The sequence below is a fragment of the Chenopodium quinoa genome, unplaced genomic scaffold (assembly GCF_001683475.1).
Source record: "Chenopodium quinoa cultivar QQ74 unplaced genomic scaffold, ASM168347v1, whole genome shotgun sequence".
Lineage (NCBI taxonomy): Eukaryota > Viridiplantae > Streptophyta > Magnoliopsida > Caryophyllales > Amaranthaceae > Chenopodium > Chenopodium quinoa.
The window spans coordinates 246,754-267,641 of record NW_018745454.1 but is presented as its reverse complement, the minus strand read 5'-3'; the positions used below and the strand labels follow the sequence as shown (position 1 = coordinate 267,641).

The following is a 20,888-nucleotide window of genomic DNA, read 5'->3' as shown; positions in this document are numbered from 1 at the left end:
CCTTTTAGAGCAATGTAACAATATGTATATATATTCCGACCAAAAGAAGCATATCAATTATCAAACGGATCATAATAGTATACTCCGTAGAAATGTACGATTTGTGGTTAGTGTTGATTACTATTTCCCGATTTCATCAAAAGAAGCTAAAACCTAGAGTTGAATAGATATATAATTTTGGGACCATATCATATCAATGATTAGAGGATAATCACTACTATTGAATTGAATGGGATGATCCCAAAAGTTCTTAAATTTAACAATTTAATTGTCGTCATGAAGATGCAAGTGCAAGGAAACTTCTCTCTGTTTGTTAATAAACCTTTAACTATTTACAGACAAATTGGCAAATTGCATGATTATACATTGTACATTTGTACTGTTACATGAATATAAGCATACTTCCAAATTCTTACTTATTGGCTATTGCTGTGTTTTATTACGGATCGGAGTACATAAATAAATAATTTGATAAATAAATGTAATCGTACAATATTGCTATCCAGACTACAAATCAAATTTTGTTAAAGGAAAAATTGAGGAGAGTTTGTAAGTTTTATTGATAGAGAAAATTATTCAGCTTATTAAATTTAAGTTTTAATAATAATGGATTACAAATTTGCAACCTTACAGGTATGAATGTATGATTTGAAATGGAGTGAATTTTAAGCTAGTGACTTAATTAATTAAGTCCAATCTCTACAAAAGCAACAACCTTATCATAGATTCATATGATAAAGTGTCCCAATTTTACAACAATTTGTGGAAATTTTAGTCTTTGAGATAAACGCGTCCTTATTGATATGATTTTCATGCTCCTTTTTTCTTTTCTTTTTAATCCTATCTCCTACTTTCACAAATCAAATTTAAGATGCTATTTTCTCTGAATTCTATATTATCTATATAGTTGTACGATTTATATGCAATTATATGCAAATTATAATACGGGGTAATACAAAGATTCACAATTTATTACGGAGTACTTCTTATGATGAGAATATTCTAATAAAGCGTTTTAAAGTGATTGACTACGGATCTATTCTCATACGTTTATTTTCAGTTCAGTTCAGTTCAGCTCCTAATTTTCTTCTCTTATAAAATATTCATTTCACTTCAGTTCAGCTGAGTTCATTCAATGAGAACAAGTCCTACCTTAGCTTCAAATTCATACTTTCAAATTAGCTTAGTATTGACCTCATACTGACCAGTCCGCCTAATTATACAGATCAACCTTTGAGAATAAGTTGTTAAAAATATTGTGGATGGTAATACTCAAACTGCTTGTTATAACAAAATCACAAGATGAGTTGCCTAAAATTAATAATATTGTTTTTTTTTGTTTGATTTTTTGAGGGATAATAACAAGTGAGAATAAACGAGGAGAGATAGAGATGAAGAGCATTTGTCATGTAATAGAAGTAAAAGGAAGAGAGAATCGCAAAGGTGATGCACCATAATCTTTGGTTGCAGAGATTTGGAACTGGAAAAGTCTTATAAAATGGGTCCCACATATATTTTGGCACAAAGACTTTATGAATGAATCATCAAAAAGAAACAAACAATATAAAACCATTATAATTATATTTTAATAAATAATACGGAGTAACAATATATGGAGGAAATAATACAAGTTTATCTTCATAAAAAATGATAAAAAATATTTATTTAGTAATGTTTATGTAAATAAATACTATGTATAAAACTTTCGTCCAATATAAATCCTATTAGGGGTGTTTGCATAATTAAGGTATAAGGTATATGTTTAGAATAGTTTAAACTCATACCTTATGTTTGTTTTATGATTTTATGAGTTTCAAACCCATACCTCAAACCCCCAAGGTAGGGGTTTAGAAACCTTAGGGGGAGGTGAGTTTGGCTCATTCCCATACATTTAGGCTTAAATAAAAGAAAAACATTGCATTTTATGATTATAACAAACATATGATATTAAGATTTAAGTTCCAAACCCATATCATTATGGTTTCATTCCTGATTCCAACCCCATATCAGTTTGCGAACCAAACACCCCTTTAATATAATTTATTTACATAATTAAAAAATTGACTAAAATTTAAATTAATTTATTTACAAAATTGCCACTAAATAAACCCTTTTTGGAGTAGCTGATGAATGAGTCTGACTAATAATGTTTGACAAAAATCCGTACAATGGAGTCAACGTCGTTGCAGGCTTTCTTTTTCTACTGCTGAAGCGGAACCACACACGACCCATCTTACGCTCTTGTCGGCTACGCCTCTTTTATTTATGTGTCCCACCACCTCCTTCATCATCAACTTCCCCCCAAGCCCCAACCCCAACCCCATCTATTTCCATCCTAATTAATCATCACTTTTCTCTTTTGTGTCTATAATTTTTAACAATGCGAATCACGCACCATGTAACTCCAATAGTTTGAAGTATTTAATTTGATTGGGAATCAATAAGTCATCATCATGGGTTAACATCTTCTAGCTGGGACATGTTTATTGGACTATCTTAATGGTTAGCAATGACATACTTCCTCCGTTATATTAATATTGTAACAATGAAATTTTCGCACTATTCATCACTCTTGTTTGACCTTATAATATAAATTTATTCGTTAAGTAAAATATAGTCATTTGGGATCTTATTGGATTCGTCTCATAAAAATACTTTCACAATATCAAATTTTTATAATGTTTACTCTTACACAATTATAGATATTTAGCATATAAAATGTGCTTTGGGATGCGTAATTTCCTCCTTGATGCAATATTAATAGAACGGAAGAAGTATTATGCTTTATCGATAGTTGCTGGTGAACTCATGTGATTTTGACGAACCTTATTGGGTACATGATAAGAGAGTTGAATTAGATAATTAACTACTGGTCGTTAATTACTATTTTATTGGTTGTATGAATTAATTGTATAGTTAATTTGTTTATTTTACTTAAATAATTAAATTTCTTTTCTTTCGTTTTTGTTTATAGTCATTAGTCAATTTTTGCTTTAATTAACATTATTAAGTGCCCTTCTTAACCTAGTTGATGCAATAAATTAAATTATAATTATACTTTTATGATACATACATTGATGACTAAACACTTGTAAAAAAATACTTTATTATGCCTTCCGCCCTTCCCACATGAACATATAATCTATCCTTCTAGCTAGGAAGGTACAGAATATAATTCAAATTAAACAAGCAAACAAGTGCCTCGACTATCATTTATATATGTTGATAGCCATCTACAAATAAATATCACAACTATCAAATCATAATACATGTATTAAGAATGTATGACAAAATCATGCATGAATTAATGTACTCCATAATAATTAGTCTTATATTTCTCTTATTATATTGCCACTTATACTTTTTTTGTACCCAACTTATAGGATTGTATACATAATTTAAAACAAGCAAACAAATTCCTTGATTATCATTTATACATTGTGATATTCTTCTACAAATAAATATTAATATCTTTTCCCAAATCAATTGTATAAACATAAACATGATTCATATCTCTTATAATATCCAAAGATTTATAGGACTATATACATCATTTTCCTATATTCATAGATTTTATATAGTTGTATTAATGCAAGTATATGCTAAAAATTATGAATACAACATCTCATTTTCAAAAGTGTTTAACTAAATAATTTGCCCCATTAATGGGGGAAGTTGTGAGGAGAGAGAGGGAGGGGCCATGGAACATTACATTGAACTTGTCCCAAGGGATGCATTTTGATTATTATTGGGGCCCAAAATTGGAAAAAAAAAAGTAGTTTGTTTTGGAAAACATAGGGATCCAAAACTAGGCTAGCTAGAATTTTAACATCTGAAAATTCTGAAAGCAACTTGCAAATTTATGCCCTAAGGATAACCAAGAATTGACACGCTTACGACTCATTCAAAATACTCACTCATTCATTCTTAATCTTCACAAACATATCTCAAAGATTTTAGCTAGTACGTACTAGGTAATGAAAGTGTGGATCCTTTTTCTTTTGCTGGGGCTTGTCTACTTTAGCCATCAATTTGGATATATAGTCTTGTTAATTATAAATATCGTACACAATTGTTATTCTCATTGTCTTCAAATAACAGGTTAGGTTATGATTATATGCAGTGTCGTTTTAAGAGAAAATATTGCTAAAATACAATTACCAGTTTATTGTATGTTTTTTTCTTTTTTTTTTTGAAAAAAAAACTTGGACATGTCGACTTAATTCTGTTATCTATCAGTGATTACATAGTCTAATTAGTTGTTAAATGCGAATTAACTTTTAAAGTATGTATTTGTGGCAAATTTGGCGTACCATCATAAAGCGAGGTAATATAAGTTTGTACACGTTTAAAAGATACAACCCGATCCAGGACAAGCAACGCTACACACAAACTCAAACTCTTTGTTATATCGCGTTTGTTGATCATTATCAACTTGTCCAATACAGAGTGTTCACTACCTCCCAAAAGCAAACATGGGTACGAACATATTAAAAAATGGAAACCCTTATAGCATGAAGCTAGCTAGCAAAGAAGCAAGAAGGAAAACTAATAATTGAATTGATTTTGATTAGTTCACAACAGTTCCCACTAGGGGTGTACAAAAATTGGCCCGGACCTGAAACCGGACCTGAACCGACCTGAACCGGACCGGACCTGACCCGGACCTGTTGATTCAGGTCCGGTCCCGGTTCTTAAAAATCCAGGTTCCCGGTCCCGGTCCGAACCCGGTCCAAACCCGGGGTTTTCAGGTCCGGACCTGAAACCCGGGAAAATCGTAATTAAAAAAAAAAAAAAAAAAAGAAGAAAACCAAACTCTGAAAAATTGAAACTGAGTTTTCGTGGACTTATTTGTATTTTCGGTGGACTCATTTATATTTTTGGTGTTTGAGAATCGGGACTTTATAGACTTTATGTAGTTTTGTAATTGATAATTTTGGTTTGTATGTAATTATTAAATTATGCAACAGGTCTAAAAATCACAAAACAGGTCCATATGCAGGTCCAACAGGTTTTGTATTATAAAAAAAAAAAAACGAAAAAGACACAAAACAGGTCCATTCAGGTCCAAACCCGGACCGGACCTGATTTTTCAGGTCTGGCCCGGAACCGGACCTGTTAATTCAGGTCCGGTCCCCGGTCCTCATAATTACCCAATTCAGGTCCCCGGTCCAAACAGGTCCGGTCCAGGTCCGGTCCGATTTTGGACCGGTGTACACCCCTAGTTCCCACCCATGTGGAGCATTTAGTGACATAGATAAAAATTAAGGGGACCAATTTAATTTTGGTTGAAAGAAAGACAAAAGACAAAAATGGATGAATCCTTAAGGACTAAAGAGTCAGCATCTATCTGATCGATCTTCACCACTTAGCTGGGTTCCTAACTAACAACCTTCATTTGGAAGCTGTTGTTAAGTACTTTTTGTTGCTGGTTTCTCACACACTTAATTATGCTACTCACATGTCCCTATACAACCATATCATTTGATCATATACATGTTATAACGTTAATACTTTCTCTGTTTTATATATACTTCAACATAAGAAGAAACACGCGTGAATATGTTGTTTATGCTCTCATAATCAAAGCAACAACGAAGTAACAATATTGTATTCATAATACAGTATAATTAAAATCGGTCTTATGTCTTATGTCATTTACCAAGGTGAAATTCTAATTTTGATGAAGATGTATTCTACTTTTGATGAAGTATATTTGTGGTCCAAAAACACAGAATAAATATGAAAAATTCCATTATATATGTGACTATGTGAGTTAAAGTTAAAACTGAACGTATGAAGGCTGCCTATTGTTGAAGTGGATGGAGAGAATTATTTGAATGGACCACGACTTCATATAAGCTTAGGTGTCATGCAAGGGTATGTCAACACCAATTCAAAATCCCTAGATATTTGAAGAGCAGCCTGAATGCATGCATGCTTAGAATATATGAAGCATAACACTGAACATATGTGTTCATTGCCCATTATTTATAATGAGATGTTTACAAGGACAAGGGACACAGACACCATTTTCCGTATCATATCCCGATATTTATTACTACGTACAAAGTACGTACTCCGTCCGTCTAAAATTATTATTGCCAGTAGTTGTTATGTTGGTATACATACATATATTAAAGTATTTCAGTAATTAAAAAAAACGTGATTAAATAAATTGGACTTAATTATTATATAATTTTTTTATATAATTTTTTTAATTAACCGTGGTCCACAACTCTTTTTGATAAACCCTCTCTGTTAGATATAACTAATTACTTTGGTCATCATAGAGTAGATTTTTTTGATTTAGGGCCTGTTCTAATATATTGAAATCAACTGAGCTGAACTGATCTGAACTGAATTGAATTGAAATGAATATTTTATAAGAGAAGGAAATTAGGAACTGAATTGAACTGAAAATAAACGTATGAGAACATGCCCTTAATATGTTTAGAAAAAGTTGTCGTATTTATTAAAACATAATATTTTATAATTATTAGTTACCGAAAACGTTTTTTCAAAAATTGATAGAGTAAAGAATGGAAGAAGAAGAGTATTGCGAGAATGATCCACTTAATTAAAAGTCATTTTTGTAAGAAAAAAGTTGCATCAAAAAACATTTGAACTTATGTTGATATTGAGAGTGGATGTCCACATACCAAAAACATTGTACTTAGAAATGGAAGGACATACACGCAATATAATTATACTGAATAAACTAGTAGCAATTAAATTAAAAAAAGTTGGTCTAAAGGAAAAAAAACAAGCAAGAATAAATAGCCTTACAATCAATAATTAATATTTGAAATTGAAAATGAAATAGAAATAAATAAAAGTCAATTAAATATCAGTCTTTGGTAGCTGAAAATGATGAGTCAGAAAATGAATGCCCATGAAAACTCATCAAGAAAAGCACACAAATTAAAGAACAACCTGCTCCACCACCCCCTTAATTCATACAACGTCAGTGGGTTAACCAACTTAGACCAACCGGCCACTTTTATGGACCACCCACAATTATTTGGATCACATATTATGTGGCACTCTCCCACTATTTCTCTATTTATTTCTCCTTTCCAATTTAATCATAATTTGCTACTTCTTCTACTTGCCCCATGGTCTATTGTTTTCCATGTTACATTATTACAACTTTTGATGACGGTTAATTAAGACGTGATCGCTTCACTTCAGTACGCTGTGATGTTAAGATATTATTAAGATATGGACCAATGTATGTACTGTTTATTTAAACCTTTATCGAAACTTTACAATTGTTATTATATTTGTCTCAATTTTAAACATGTATTTTTCATTATTTAAGATATGTTCTGTTTATATTATTTTACTTATTCCAAGAAAAATAAGTTCAGTTAAAAAAAAAATTACTGAGACTGTAAAAGTTTAAAAGAAACTTATTAGAGTAAAAACTATACAATTAATACAAACTATCAACTACCAAGAACATAATATATATTAGGTAGTTCTGACATTAATTTCTAGATGAATTTTACCAGTAAGAGCTTAAATATTCTGCTAAGATATAAATGGAGGCAGGTCATGACTCATGATGAACTAAGAACAAGTTCAATTTGTAAATGCTTTGAGCTGTATACCATTTTTTTTAACCCAATTTCAACGTTACATATATGTAAGTATGTAACAAGCTATTAACATGGAATTTATGTACACCACTAAACTTGACAGCTTGATTTATCATTGCTGAAAATGACATCTTGATTGAGCTTAGATTGATTGTCCTAGGCAAGAACTTGCTAGTTCTTTCTCCTCAATGAGCTCCTTCTCTGTTACATCCATCTTTGCTCTTGAAAACTCGTCGATCTTTAGCCCTACAACATACATAGATTCAAGGTAACCTCCCATGTTACACAAGCAATAATACCGCGCCATAAGACATGAATTGAAACTTGAAAGTAAAAATTTGCGTAGTTTATTATGATAATATTGGTGAGGTACATATATACTAGTTTTAAGAATGTTATTTTGGGACGGAGGTAAAACATATTTCAGACATTTAATTTAATTACGAGTAGCAATCAAGGTGAACTAGGAGTTTACCCTGTACTATAGACCATTCTCCATTCTTGCAAGTTACAGGAAAGGAGTAGATAAGACCGTGTTTGATACCATAAGAGCCATCAGAGTACACTCCCATCGAAATCCACGTTCCCTAGGTCAAATCGAAGTTGTATGTACATGAATGATGAAGTGATTAAAATGTTAAGCAAGAAAAATGGCAAACATTCTGCTGTGACATTAAAGGAATTCATTTCATAAAAGATGTTAAACCTTGTTTGTTCCATTCACCCAATTGTGAATGTGGTCACAAGCTGAACTTGCAGCTGACAACGCGCTTGATAGTTTCCGTGCCTTGATTATAGCTGCACCCCTCTGCTGTACTGTAGTGATCAATTCCTTGTTTAACCTACTTATGAAAAGGATATGAAATCGATTATAAATTCCAACTTTCTACATTGCTACAAGTTCATATAAGGGCTAATAAGTTCAGATAAGTAAAATTCAGGTGAAAAGGAGGAGTATTTAAGGTGTACCAATGATCATCTGCTACAAGTTCTCGAACATGCTTTACTCCATCAGTTGTAGTGACAGTTGCATGATTTACATCTGGATATAATGTCGAAGAATGATTTCCCCATATTATAACATTCTTTACATCACTAGCATGAACATTAAGCTTCTCAGAAATTTGACCAATTGCTCTGTTATGATCAAGCATTGTAAGACATGTAATGTTTTTTTCAGGAATCGAAGGTGCGAATTTCTTCAAAATGAGTGCATTTGTATTAGCAGGATTTGCAACCACCAACACCTGTAAGAAAATCGATAGCATGTTATAGGAAAAAGATCGTAAATCTCAGCAAGTAAGCTAAAGAGCAATGACTAATGGGAAATTCCCTATTTCTCATGGTGAGAAATGAAATTTGTTTCTCATGAGGGCATTTTCGTGAATAAATCAACAGATTTTTCATTAATTTAGGCTCCACAGTTGAATAAAGTTGTTGGTTTATTTACAAAAATGCCATGTGAGAAACAAAATTTGTCTCTCACCGTGAGAAACTGGGGCATCCTCATCACTAATAAACTCGACTACCTTGCAATTTTCAGCAGCCTGTTGTTCAAGTGCAGAAGCCTGAGCTTTGTAAATGGATACATTCTTTGACATGACATCTTTCCTTTCCATTCCTTCCTTCCTAGGAAACCCGGCTAGCATTATCGCTATGTCAACACCTTCACAAGCCTCCATGACATCGGTAGTGGCTACAATATCTGCTTAAAACAAGGCCAATGTTAACATCATCCTCAACAAATGCCTCAATCAAATGAGGGTTACTTTTGATAGTGTATAGCAATATACCTTTGAGGAGAGGAAAGGCAGCATCGATTAGTTCCATTTTGACACCATTCAAGGCCTCTGCAGCTGGCTCAATATCGAGCAGATGGAGGATTACAGGTTGGTCTGGACCGAGCATCAGCCCTCTCGCGATCATAGGGACTAACGCGTACCCAATTTGTCCTGCAAAATTCATTTTATTAGACCTTTATTAGACCAAAATACTTACATGTATGCTAAGATGTATTAACAAAAACATTCATATCAAATTCAGCCTTCTGCATAATCATATTTTCAAGGGTGCATGCATATTGCTGACAACTTGTATCTAAAATTAACAGCAAGAATAAGTAGAAGAATTTGAATTTTCTCTGTTGTGACTTGAAACCAAAAAAGTCTTGTATAAGACGAGTGTACAATAAAACTAGGACTGTAGAGACTTTTACGAAATGTATGACAATTACGAATAAATCTAAAAAATTGGAATTTGAAAGCATAGAAAATTATGAAAGATTATCAAGAGGAGTCAAATTGCATGCCTGCAGCACCAGTAACAAGCACCCTAGTAGGCTCTTTTTCCATCTTTACAGAGCTCCAAATATGTTTGACCAACAAATATGACAATATAAAACAAATTGAAACAACCCCAAATTTCTCAACAAATTCTGAATTTAAATTCATTCCAATTTTTTCAAGTAATTGGAATTTTCCCATTTCCTCTACTAATGAAATCCCCATAATAAAATAAGTTAAGTGTTACATCTAGCAAAGAAAGTTGATCATTTTATAGCAGTTATTAGTAGATTAGATACCAATTCCAAGAATCATAAACTGTAGTTTCATGCAAGGCATGAAACATCTAAAACCAACGAGTACAAGGTATTAAAAACCCACACTTCAATGTCAAGAAAGGAATATATGGAATATCAAGGGCATCAAGAATATCTTAACAAGAGGAAAATGCAAAATTGGAAATGTTATTTGATTAAGGTACGAGAACTTTACATACACATCCATAATTACGTTTTGGAAAGTGGGTTTAGTAATATTTTTGTTCAAACAGTGGTGCATGACTTAAACTTAGACGATGATCACATATCCTAGTACACGACTACATGGTACACCGTACACCCAATAGGTCAATACCAATACCATATCCAATCTTGATTAAAAAAAGGAAAATGACAAAATGTAGATAGAGTTATGAGAAAGAGAATGTCGAAAAAACATATTATAAAAACCTAATAAAAAAGGTCCTACCGGGAGTCGAACCCAGGTCGCTGGATTCAAAGTCCAGAGTGCTAACCACTACACCATAGAACCTTATGTTGTTGTATATTTCATTTTTACGTTAATTTCAAAAAATTTCAAATAGATAAACTTTCATTTTCATTTTGATTTGACGAACTAGTGAAGAAAGCTGTAGAAAGACGCTACTGAAAAAAACTTGCAGAAAAACTAGAAAGAGAAAGAAGAGAGAGAAAAATGGTGAGGTTGATCAAGGTATCATCGTCTTCATTATCAGCAATACGCCGCGTTTTAGGAGGAGGAACCTCAGCTCAATGTCAATGGCGAAGAACTTTCTCTTCTCATCTTAATGACGAGGTTTTTTTTCCACTAATTTCTTCTTAATTGATGATTAATTTATTAATTACAGTAATTAATTAATTAATTAACTACATTTTCCGATTGTTGTTTTTGATTGATTATGGAAGCAGGTGTTAGTTGAAGGAAAATCTCATTGCCGAACTGCTGTTCTTCATCGACCTTCTGTTCTTAATGCTCTCAACACTAACATGGTAAATTCTTTGTTTTCTCAGAAATTATATTTCAACTATATTTTTAATTTTTGTATTCGAGGTTCATTTTCTGCTTTAAATTGTTTCGTGTTTGATGTTTTTAGGTCTAATCGTTACAAATAATATGAAACAGGTAGTAATTGTGTTTAATATAAGAAAACAAAAATATGTATAGAAACTTCTAGTAGTTGGTTCAAAATACTTCCATTTAGAATGAATTTACTTGCATAGTTGCATGATTCAACATTGAATGTTGCATAACCTAGTCTTGTTCTGACATTGTGCTTACAATGCTTGCTTTTGTCTAAAATTAGGGCGCTTTGCTTCAAAAGTATTACAAATGTTGGGAAGATGATCCTGATATTGGATTTGTTATGATGAAGGTAGCTCAATCTGATTTTGTTTATGTCTTTTCAATCTATTTGAGATACGATTGTGTGGCGTTACATCTCTTTTGTTTTCGATATTGGAAGGGCAGTGGCAAGGCATTTTGTGCTGGTGGAGATATTGTTACACTTTATCGCTATATCAACAAAGGTTTGATCTTGACATTGGTTAATTTTTAAGATGTAAACTTGCCAATGCCATGACTTCTACTTATAATTTTGCCACTTTTAGGTTCTGTAACTCTTATATTATTCTTAATTGTGTTTTATGACTTTTGTTCTGATTATTTCGATAAGATGTTTGTAGCATTACATGTACTAGCTCATAGATAGGAATCAGGTTGTATTAGTCTTTGCATACTTGGCAAGCAGTTCTCGTTTGGTGAATTTAATTGTGCATGCTTACATGTACAAGATCGTATGTAGGAGAGTGGTTTAAAAAAGCGTTCCAATACTTATTTAATAGATTTATGCGGAGATAATGTCCATACCTTGCAATTTTTATTTTTTGGTCTAATGTACTTTGTCATCGTGTTTGATGGATTCAATATCTGTTTTTCAATGCAGGGAAGATGGATGACTGTAAAGAATTTTTTGGGACTTTATACACATTTATATACATGCTTGGCACATACTTGAAGCCTCATGTGAGTACATTTTGAGCAACTACCTCTTTTAGTTGGTGGAGTGATTTCTCTCTATACCCATCTATTTCTGTGTGCTATGGGTTTTATGGATTGATTCTAAATGCTTACATCATGATGTAAAACTAGTGTTAACAACTGAAAATTTTCCGCATTCTTCAACGAAAAATGTTTTCAACCAACCACCAGATATCTCAAACAGTATATGTGTGATAGAATTGAAAGTGACTATGCAATGGAGGATATTGTGTTAAAAGGGTACACATATAGTTTCATGACTATTAGCCTTTCAAGTCAGGGACCTCAGTTGATCTATTTTTCACCAGCTCTTGGCAAGGAGCTACCTGAAAGTGGCTTCATGTTTGTTATAATCTGAACCGTTGTCACCTTTGATGTTGAATATGATTTGAGAGCCTATTCTATGGATTGACATGCTAATGCTACAAAATTTTGAACTTTTATCTTCTGTCCATAATTTGTACTCTCGATTCATTAGTGAAAGTAAGTAAAACAAACTAAATTGGATTAAATGTTAGGAATTAGTTCGTGGACTTAAATAGTTGTTACTTCTGAATTCTGATATTAATAGAGTATTGCTTATTGTTAATTTTTCCATAAAATACTAATATACTAGTCCGCAATTGTGCAAAATGAACACTCCTGATATGGTGGTATCATTCTTGCAATGTTTGATTTGTGACTTGTAGCATTGGGCTTTGTTCTTCCATTAATCAATCAATCAAAGCCTTAATCCTATAAGTAGGGTCAGCTACATGAACCAAAAATAATTATTTCGTAAAGTCATCCACAAAAATCTTCTTCCTCCATCCCTTACGATCAAATGCCTCATGCTCATGCAAATCCATATACTTTATATTCTTCCTAGCTCCTTCCAACCAAATCATTTCCGGGCTCTGTTCTTCTATGTACTGTTGTAATTTAAAGTGAGGATGAAGAAAAATGAAGCTTCAGTTATGTATTGTGGGTTTTTATTTTTTTTTATTTACTAGATTTTTCTTTAATCTGTGTAGGTTGCCCTTCTGAATGGTATTTCAATGGGTGGTGGAGGAGGTGTATCAATTCCAGGGACATTTCGTGTTGCAACTGACCAAACTGTGAGTGTTTGCCTTTGTTGTATGCTTCCTGAGTCTTTCTGCCACCTTTCAAAGCAAGATATATATACTCGACTATATCTTAATAGTTAATATCAATAAATAAAGTAGAAACAGAAAGATCTTTTGTGACTACCTCCCTACCTGTTATTAGCTTCATCCTTGGATTGGTTGAATGATGACTTTGATGAGGTATCTGAACTCTAAAAAAGCATGGAATACCCTTTGCAGCCTGTTTGTTGGTTTGTGATTTTAATGCTTTTATTTGTCATTTTGCAAGGTAGAACTCATGCCTAGTCCACGGTAATGAATCTCCATCCTCAAAGTTCTTTCTTCAAAAATCTTCAACACCACTTAATACCATCTCTAAAGTGTAGTTGAAATTTATGAAGAAATTCACATTTTTGGGAATGGACAAATGTTACCATCGAGTCATTGACGTTGGCATGAGGACTTTGCTTTCAAAGTTACACATAAATTACGATCTACCCTGCAGGCTGTTTATAGTTTTAAATTGCATGTTAATTTGAATTTATCTAAGCATAGAACTGGAGAATACATCTGCTGCACTTTCCATCAAAATGATGTCTGCATTGAGTTTGGGACTCTCTTTAGATTTACTTGTAATTATGTTGTTCCCTCTTTGTGAGTTCAGGTTTTTGCCACCCCAGAAACTCTAATCGGTTTCCATCCTGATGCTGGGGCCTCTTTTTATCTTTCTCATTTACCTGGTCACATAGGTAAGATTAACCTTTTGTCTTCTCTTGATTGTGCTTGTGTTACTATTACTTTTGCCTTTTCTTTCCCCTAGGAATGCACTTAACACATGGGAAAGTCCTGAGTAGTGAGAAATGCTAAGAAATTATCTGTAAATTCTTCTTCTTCCCTTCATTTTTTGGGGTGGGGTGGGGGTTCTTTAGCTTGGTCAATGGTTCTTCATTGTTAAGGTTTCTCCCTCCTCATATTGTAACAAACGTGGAATTGTCAAAACCGAGAAAGGAAGGAGGGAAACCAGATGGATGTATTGGTGACTATGACCCAATGGTTTTGTGGTGGTACGGGATGGATCACCTCTTAGGTAATTACATCTAAAAAAACAAAAGGTTTAGTTTTTCAGCTGGCATTGACCTGTTTAGTAAAAGAGCTAGAACTGTTGGCTGGGAATTTTAAATTTTATGCATCTTGCATCCTAGTATAATTTACCTCCACAAGAAGACAGAAACAATTGTTGATTACCCTGCTTTTCCTCTTGGAGCATTAGTATTACTTGTATTGGACAGGTGGATCTTTGATATAGCATCTTTTTATTTAACTCAAGTAACTCAATTACTTTCAGTATTTTTTGCCGAATGATATGTCACTGCCTTGTTGACTTAATTTGATAATTACTTTTTCCCCTTGTAGGAGAATATTTGGCTCTGACCAGCAAATCTCTCAGTGGTGCTGAAATGCTTGCGTGTGGGCTTGCTACACATTATTCACTTAGTGCTGTCTGTTCTATTGCATTTTGTTCCTGATACTGTGTTCTTTTTGTAGTGATGCAAATACTTACTATACTCTCCTGAATTTGACAGAAGCTTCCTCAAATAGAAGAACATTTAGCCAATCTGGTCACTGATGATTTTTCTGTTGTTGAGACTTCCCTGCAGGAGTTTGCTGACATTGTCTCTCCTGACAATATGAGCATACTTCACAGGTTTGCTTTACTTTGTGAATTCTGATCTTTGGCTTTAAGTATTCTTTATGGCTCACAATATTCTTGCTAGAACTTTGAGTATTATATTGTTTTAGGGTACTGTCTCAGTATCTTGTGCTCTATGAATGAATTATTTCCAAGGAACATAACTAGGTGAAAGTTTAGATGTTTTTAGTTTCTTCCTGGATTTCCACTGGAATTATGGGAACTATGAGCTCAATGAATAAACATTTTTCCATCCCCATAAAAAAAGGTCAATTTCTTCTCACTAGCTGATGTAGCTGCAGAAATATTTTTCTTATATGTTATCAACATCCATTTAGTTGCAGGCTTGGTTACTTGGACTTGGCTAGAAGTGTCTGACACCTGGCATGTTTCCAAGTGTCAAACATGGCCATTTTATGAAAATTTTGCATGATATTCCAAAGTGACTTTATCTTGGCTAGGACTATGACTTTATCTTTTCTGTTCTCGGTGTCTGTCAGGTTTTTTTATACTGTATTGACAGATGGCTATTGATGTTGCCTTTATTTTTTGTTCCTCTTATGTCTGTGTACGTCTCATTTAGTCTACTTGTTCAGGATGGAGACCCTCAACAAATGTTTTGGCCATGACACTGTTGAGGAGATAATTGATTCGCTGGTACACTTATTCTCCTAATTTTTCAACCAGTTTTTACAGCTCTAAACTCATTTTACTTTATTCATGTTACCTTTGAAATGCCTGGAAAAATTGTCACATGTTCTGTTATGATTTTGTAAAATTATATATCTGCTATTACCCCTTGTATGACATGATTGTCATCAATAATGCTCAAAAAAGAAATTGTCTATGTGCAATTGCTATCTTCAGGAAAGTATCATAAAGTAGTATATAGTTAATCACATAGTAGACTTTAAGGACATGGTTCTCCAGATGAATGCCATTTGGGGTAGGCGCGAATAGTTGAGAGAAAGTGCCAGTATATGAAACTCCTGCATAGAGAGCAACACTTTTTAGTAAAATCAAACATAATATATTAAATTATTACAGCCAGTGGGAATACGTTGTTTTTCATTTATTGGAAATTATGTGCTATTATATGATGCTTCACAAAGTTTTTGCTTTTGCCTGCCCTATATGTTGGATAGCTGAGGTCAGTGGCGGTGTTTGTTCAATCATCATGCTCTTGTTTCCTGTAAAAAAATTGCTTTCAGTCTTCTTTTTTATCTGCTTAATTGGTGCTGCAATTGCTGCTGCCTCTCTCTAGCAATATGTGGCAAAGCTGGATTACACATATTGCAGGATCATGTTTGTTGGTTTGGTGCTCAATATTTGACTTACCTCATGTTGTTTGATGCCTGTGATGGTAATTACATCTGTAAATTTGCATTGAAAGAGGTCTATGTGTGCAATATTCTCAGGAAGATGAGGCAACTAAAACAGATCATGCTTGGTGTGCTTCCACTTTGAAGAGGTTGCGGGAAGTGTCCCCCTTGAGTCTGAAGGTTTCCTTGAGATCAGTGAGTTTCTTCCACCCATCTTTATGTCCCCTCTGAAAAAAAAAAAAAAAGGTGTTTGCATCTGATGCCAACAACTTATGTATAACCCATCAGATACGGGAAGGTAGATATCAGACTCTTGACCAGTGTCTGGCTCGTGAGTACCGAATGTCGCTTCAGGGAATCACTGGAAAGGTCTCAAATGACTTCATTGAGGTATTAATGTGTTACATATGCTTGTTTATTATTTCTATCACCGCTATGCTTCTCTTAGTATGCTCTGGCATGCTTTCAGGGTGTACGGGCACGAATGGTGGACAGGGACTTCTCACCTAAGGTATTTTAATTCAAACTTTTTCTTTATGGCCTTTCCCAACCTATCATATACCCCCCTGGGTAATTGTGCGCCAAGACCCTTGTGAGGATCGGCCACCACGTTACATGTTTGTGCGCCCCTGCACTTGCACATTACCAAGATGATATATTGATGATATGCTTGGAAGTTTATCTAATAGAATTTTGTTTATCTTGCAGTGGGATCCACCGAGTTTAGATAGAGTCTCCAAGGATATGGTGGATGAATACTTTTCCCCTCTCAGTATATCTGAACCAGAATTAGAGCTACCAACAAAGCAGCGAGAAGCATTTTTATAGTGACTTTGAAAGACCATTACTGTCCAACACATTAAACTTTTAGGTGACTTTTACTGTAAATAATCCTATTGATTTACTCTAAATGAGAATTAGTCACTGAAATTGAAGCAATGAAAAGTTGTGTTGCAGCTATATCCGATTTAATCGTAGATTCATGTCGGAATTTTTCTCCAGATTAAGAGTCTACACTCTACAGATGTGCTCCAAATGGCTTACAGTAAGAGTTCGTAGACATGTTTCTAGCTATTTGAAAATATCAATGAAAGGTGTTCCCTAAATTGTTTTTATTTGATGTCACAATTCTCAGAACTGTTCAAAGGCAAAAATGGTTGTCTATTTTTTGTCGAATTGTTGGCTTATTGCACATCAATTGGAAGTACATAATTTCAAATGCACCAAATCAGTCGTTTACGATGAGAAATCATGCAACAGTTCTCAATCATATATCTCATTTCTAAGTAGTTTTAACTGAAGCAAACAAAATTGGCTATTCTATGCCAAGAAAGCATTTCTCTCTCCATGATGCAAATGTTAAAAATATCATGAAAATCCTGTATCCACTTTTAGCTTAACAGATTATACTGGTTGAATCTCTAGACCAGTGTGGCTGTGATGGTCACTTCCATTTTCAGAAGACGATGAGGAATCACACTTGTGGTCTGAAGTCATTTCCTGGACTGGCGGAGGGTTCACAACAGTCATAGCCGTCATAGTATTTTCTGATAGCCGTCCCTTCATTTCTCTGTGTTCCTGGCATAGCGCACACCAGTGCATGCAGCAGTGCACAACACACGAATCACAGGGCGAATCCTGTATTTTACGTTATATCAGTAATTTGATCTCCCTACTATCCAAGAACACACTAAATAGTAGTCCTACTCTTGGACATGTGTCTAACACAAGGTCCCGAGTCTGACTACATAGTTCGTCAGTAAATCTTCAGGACTAACAGCCTGACATGAATACTGTGTGCTCTTCTGATTAATTTTTTTAACTGCAGAACTAAAGATCAGCTCTTGAACTGCGCTAATTACCTGCAGATGATACTTCTTTTGCAATTCTTCTCGAAATAAGCCATTGTATATTCCACATATCCACCAAGCAAACAGCAAGCCCTCACCAACAAGACGTAAGGTGTTTGGATCGATGAAACCATTGAAGATTGAAATCAATGCTGCAATAGTGATGCCTCCTTCAACACAAATAGCGTGACAAATGCACGCGTTTGTCCAAGGGATTTCCTCCTTAAATCTTTCAACATTACGGCCAAACAACACACAAGGGCAGAATAATCCAGTCATGCCTGCAAGTTACAGTAAAAAAAAACATGTAGGAATTTTGACTGTTATACAAATGTTGATAAATGCAGATGTTTTAAGCCAAATCCCTGGTACAACAGCTGCAGTAGTTCACTTTCGACGAAATGTTATATACTGAGGGTGTCTCTATGATCAATGATAGTCAGTCAATAGACTTACAGCTCTCAGGATCTTGAGCACATCCACAAATTCCAGTCATCCACGGCTCATCAGCAGGAATCTCGAACCCGGCCGGTAGCTGTTGCCCACACTCCGGGCATGTCTTGACATGTAACTGTTAAGTGATGCACCACATGTATGTAAGTATGTTTATTTTCATGTTATTATACATGATCCATATATGTAGGACATTCAACCATTTCGCTATGCTATGTAGAGGCCAAGGAAAGTAATTTGATTACTAATAATGATTATTATGAATAATTTGTACATGTTATTAGAATAAAGTTAATCAAAGTAATTTAGTTAAATGAAGTATGAAGGCTATGAACTAAATATGCATTATTGCCTTCTAGAGTTGTAACTTTCTTTAAGTAATTAATATATCTTGTTCTAAACTATGAATTTCTGTACTACCATAATTTTGTCATTCAAGAAGCATAACGTCATCCAAGGAATTCCTTAAAAGAAAAACAAAAATGTCACCTAAGGTAACAATTCATACTTTTGTGCCTTCCAACTTTAATTGTCGCATTGTCCCAACCCCTCATAATAATTAAGGATTTATTATGATTCGCTAAAAAAGAAGTCAAAAACATATGCATTTGTCACTTTCCTATCTTCTCTCTACACCACCTTATCTAGTGAAATCATGCTTGAAAATTTTCATAATGGAGTATTTTAAACAAGTAGTATTACTGTATAAAAATAAATTCTCCCAAACATTTATGGTACACAATTTGTCAATTTGATACCTACAGGCTGCAATCCTTACTAAATCTGATCATCTATCTTGTTGGCACACATTTTTATATTTGAAATCACACTGCCAAATCTTCCAAATAATATGTACAATTTATAATGAGGAAAAAACACGCCTATTTTATACTCGCATACAGAGTCATGAACGAGAATGATGTATATGAAATTCAATCTTAGTTAAGTCTCATCTTCATAAAAAATAATGATTTGACAACATCAATAACACTAATCGCGAAAACAGAATTACCCAAAAGATCAAAATGTCTAAATGTTCACATGAAAAAAAAAAAAAAAACCTGAGGAACATGAACAGGCTGATTGAGCTCTCCAGGGGTAATTTCAACAGCTTCTTGTTCCTTTGTTAACTTCACGTACTGTGATGCATTATTCTCCCCCATTTTACTCTATTATCATAAATCTGCAAATAAATTAACATTTTCATACATTAATTTAATTCAGCTCATATATTATTTTTCATAGATTCATAATATATACTTGTATAAAGTTTAAAATAAAAGAAAATGAGATTATTTAATTCCTACATACTGTAATAATTTTACAATGCCTTGAATCTGGAAATCAACCAAGATCAAGAGTTATATTAATTGATTTAGAGAAAATGTTAGTTAAGATTTTAAAGTTTTCTCAGTAAAATTCGGTTCTTGTAATTCTATAAATGGCAATGTAGAGTGTACGTAGTAGACCATCATTTTTACTACTTCGTAGTGTTTACCAAATTAATTAAATTTAAAATATTTTTTCGAGATATTTGATTAAATTTACTCCCTCTGGCCTCTACTATTCTCATTAAGAAGGGATTTGGTTATATCACCTGCGCTCTTGGATTCTTCTTATTGAAAATTTACTCCCTTCTTATTCTCATTAAGTTATATCCAAGAGCGCAGGTGATTATATTATGCGGAGTATTTTTTATAAATTAATGAGAATTTATAGTCAAAGTGTTGAAAAATTAACTCATATATTAGCAATTGGGCAAAAATAAGAAACCGAGGAATATAGATAATCAAGTTATGGTCCAAGCAAAACCGATCTTCTGCACACTCCAATTCAATCGTGGCTGGTCAAGTCTTAGACCAACAAATAGCTTTGCGTACCTTTAACTATCAATATCTTGGAGAATTCTTGCACATACGCTGCCCCGGCGCATGAGTCGCATAACATGTGATCAAATGTGTATTTGTTACAGGATAATACATTATTATTAAACTTATCTCGTATGACTCGTATCCTTTAATGTGTCTTTGTGGGCCGTTGTCGCCATTTAGCAACCTCACACATTTGCTGCCCATTGCCTAATTATTGTACTGTAGTCCCTTATCGTTACACTGTTGATCACTTTTCAAATTGTTTCCCTCGTTACATATTAGTTGTAAATTTAAGACATTAGTTATACGATAGTAATCATTTATCGAAAAAAGTGCATACGAATCATAATAATTTGATTCATATGCTTTTGAAACGTAAGTTATATAGTAATTATTT

General features: G+C 33.6%; 3 protein-coding genes and 1 non-coding gene across 5 annotated transcripts; 1 reads left to right on the top strand and 3 right to left on the bottom strand.

The window, feature by feature from the left end:
- Window positions 1-7,464: 7,464 nt before the first annotated feature.
- Window positions 7,465-10,125, bottom strand: LOC110714132 (malate dehydrogenase, cytoplasmic-like). Its single transcript, XM_021892606.1, has 7 exons — window positions 9,913-10,125; window positions 9,398-9,556; window positions 9,134-9,309; window positions 8,574-8,851; window positions 8,311-8,446; window positions 8,080-8,191; window positions 7,465-7,850 (listed from the first exon to the last, which is right to left on the bottom strand). Exons 1-7 carry the CDS (start codon window positions 10,109-10,111, stop codon window positions 7,747-7,749), a joined length of 1,164 nt encoding a protein of 387 aa, XP_021748298.1. The 5' UTR covers window positions 10,112-10,125; the 3' UTR covers window positions 7,465-7,746.
- A 499-nt stretch (window positions 10,126-10,624) lies between these two features.
- TRNAQ-UUG lies at window positions 10,625-10,696 on the bottom strand. The gene has a single exon. It is a non-coding gene; the product is annotated as a tRNA-Gln (tRNA).
- A 74-nt stretch (window positions 10,697-10,770) lies between these two features.
- Window positions 10,771-17,430, top strand: LOC110714056 (3-hydroxyisobutyryl-CoA hydrolase-like protein 1, mitochondrial). 2 transcript variants are annotated; one of them, XM_021892518.1, is made up of 15 exons: window positions 10,771-10,978; window positions 11,092-11,172; window positions 11,487-11,555; window positions 11,646-11,709; window positions 12,126-12,205; window positions 13,234-13,317; window positions 13,970-14,054; window positions 14,719-14,804; window positions 14,889-15,010; window positions 15,592-15,652; window positions 16,414-16,512; window positions 16,606-16,707; window positions 16,787-16,828; window positions 17,026-17,188; window positions 17,275-17,430. In XM_021892518.1, the coding sequence occupies exons 1-14, from the start codon at window positions 10,859-10,861 to the stop codon at window positions 17,143-17,145; spliced, it is 1,215 nt and encodes a 404-aa protein (XP_021748210.1). In that variant the 5' UTR covers window positions 10,771-10,858; the 3' UTR covers window positions 17,146-17,188; window positions 17,275-17,430. The 2 variants fall into 2 exon arrangements, with proteins under 2 accessions (XP_021748210.1, XP_021748209.1); XM_021892517.1 differs by having other exon boundaries at window positions 17,026-17,318.
- Window positions 17,431-17,511: 81 nt separating this feature from the next.
- LOC110714057 (cell number regulator 6-like) lies at window positions 17,512-19,788 on the bottom strand. The gene is made up of 4 exons (XM_021892519.1): window positions 19,682-19,788; window positions 18,624-18,738; window positions 18,180-18,448; window positions 17,512-17,955 (listed from the first exon to the last, which is right to left on the bottom strand). Exons 1-4 carry the CDS (start codon window positions 19,781-19,783, stop codon window positions 17,722-17,724), a joined length of 720 nt encoding a protein of 239 aa, XP_021748211.1. The 5' UTR covers window positions 19,784-19,788; the 3' UTR covers window positions 17,512-17,721.
- Between the last annotated feature and the right edge of the window lie 1,100 nt (window positions 19,789-20,888).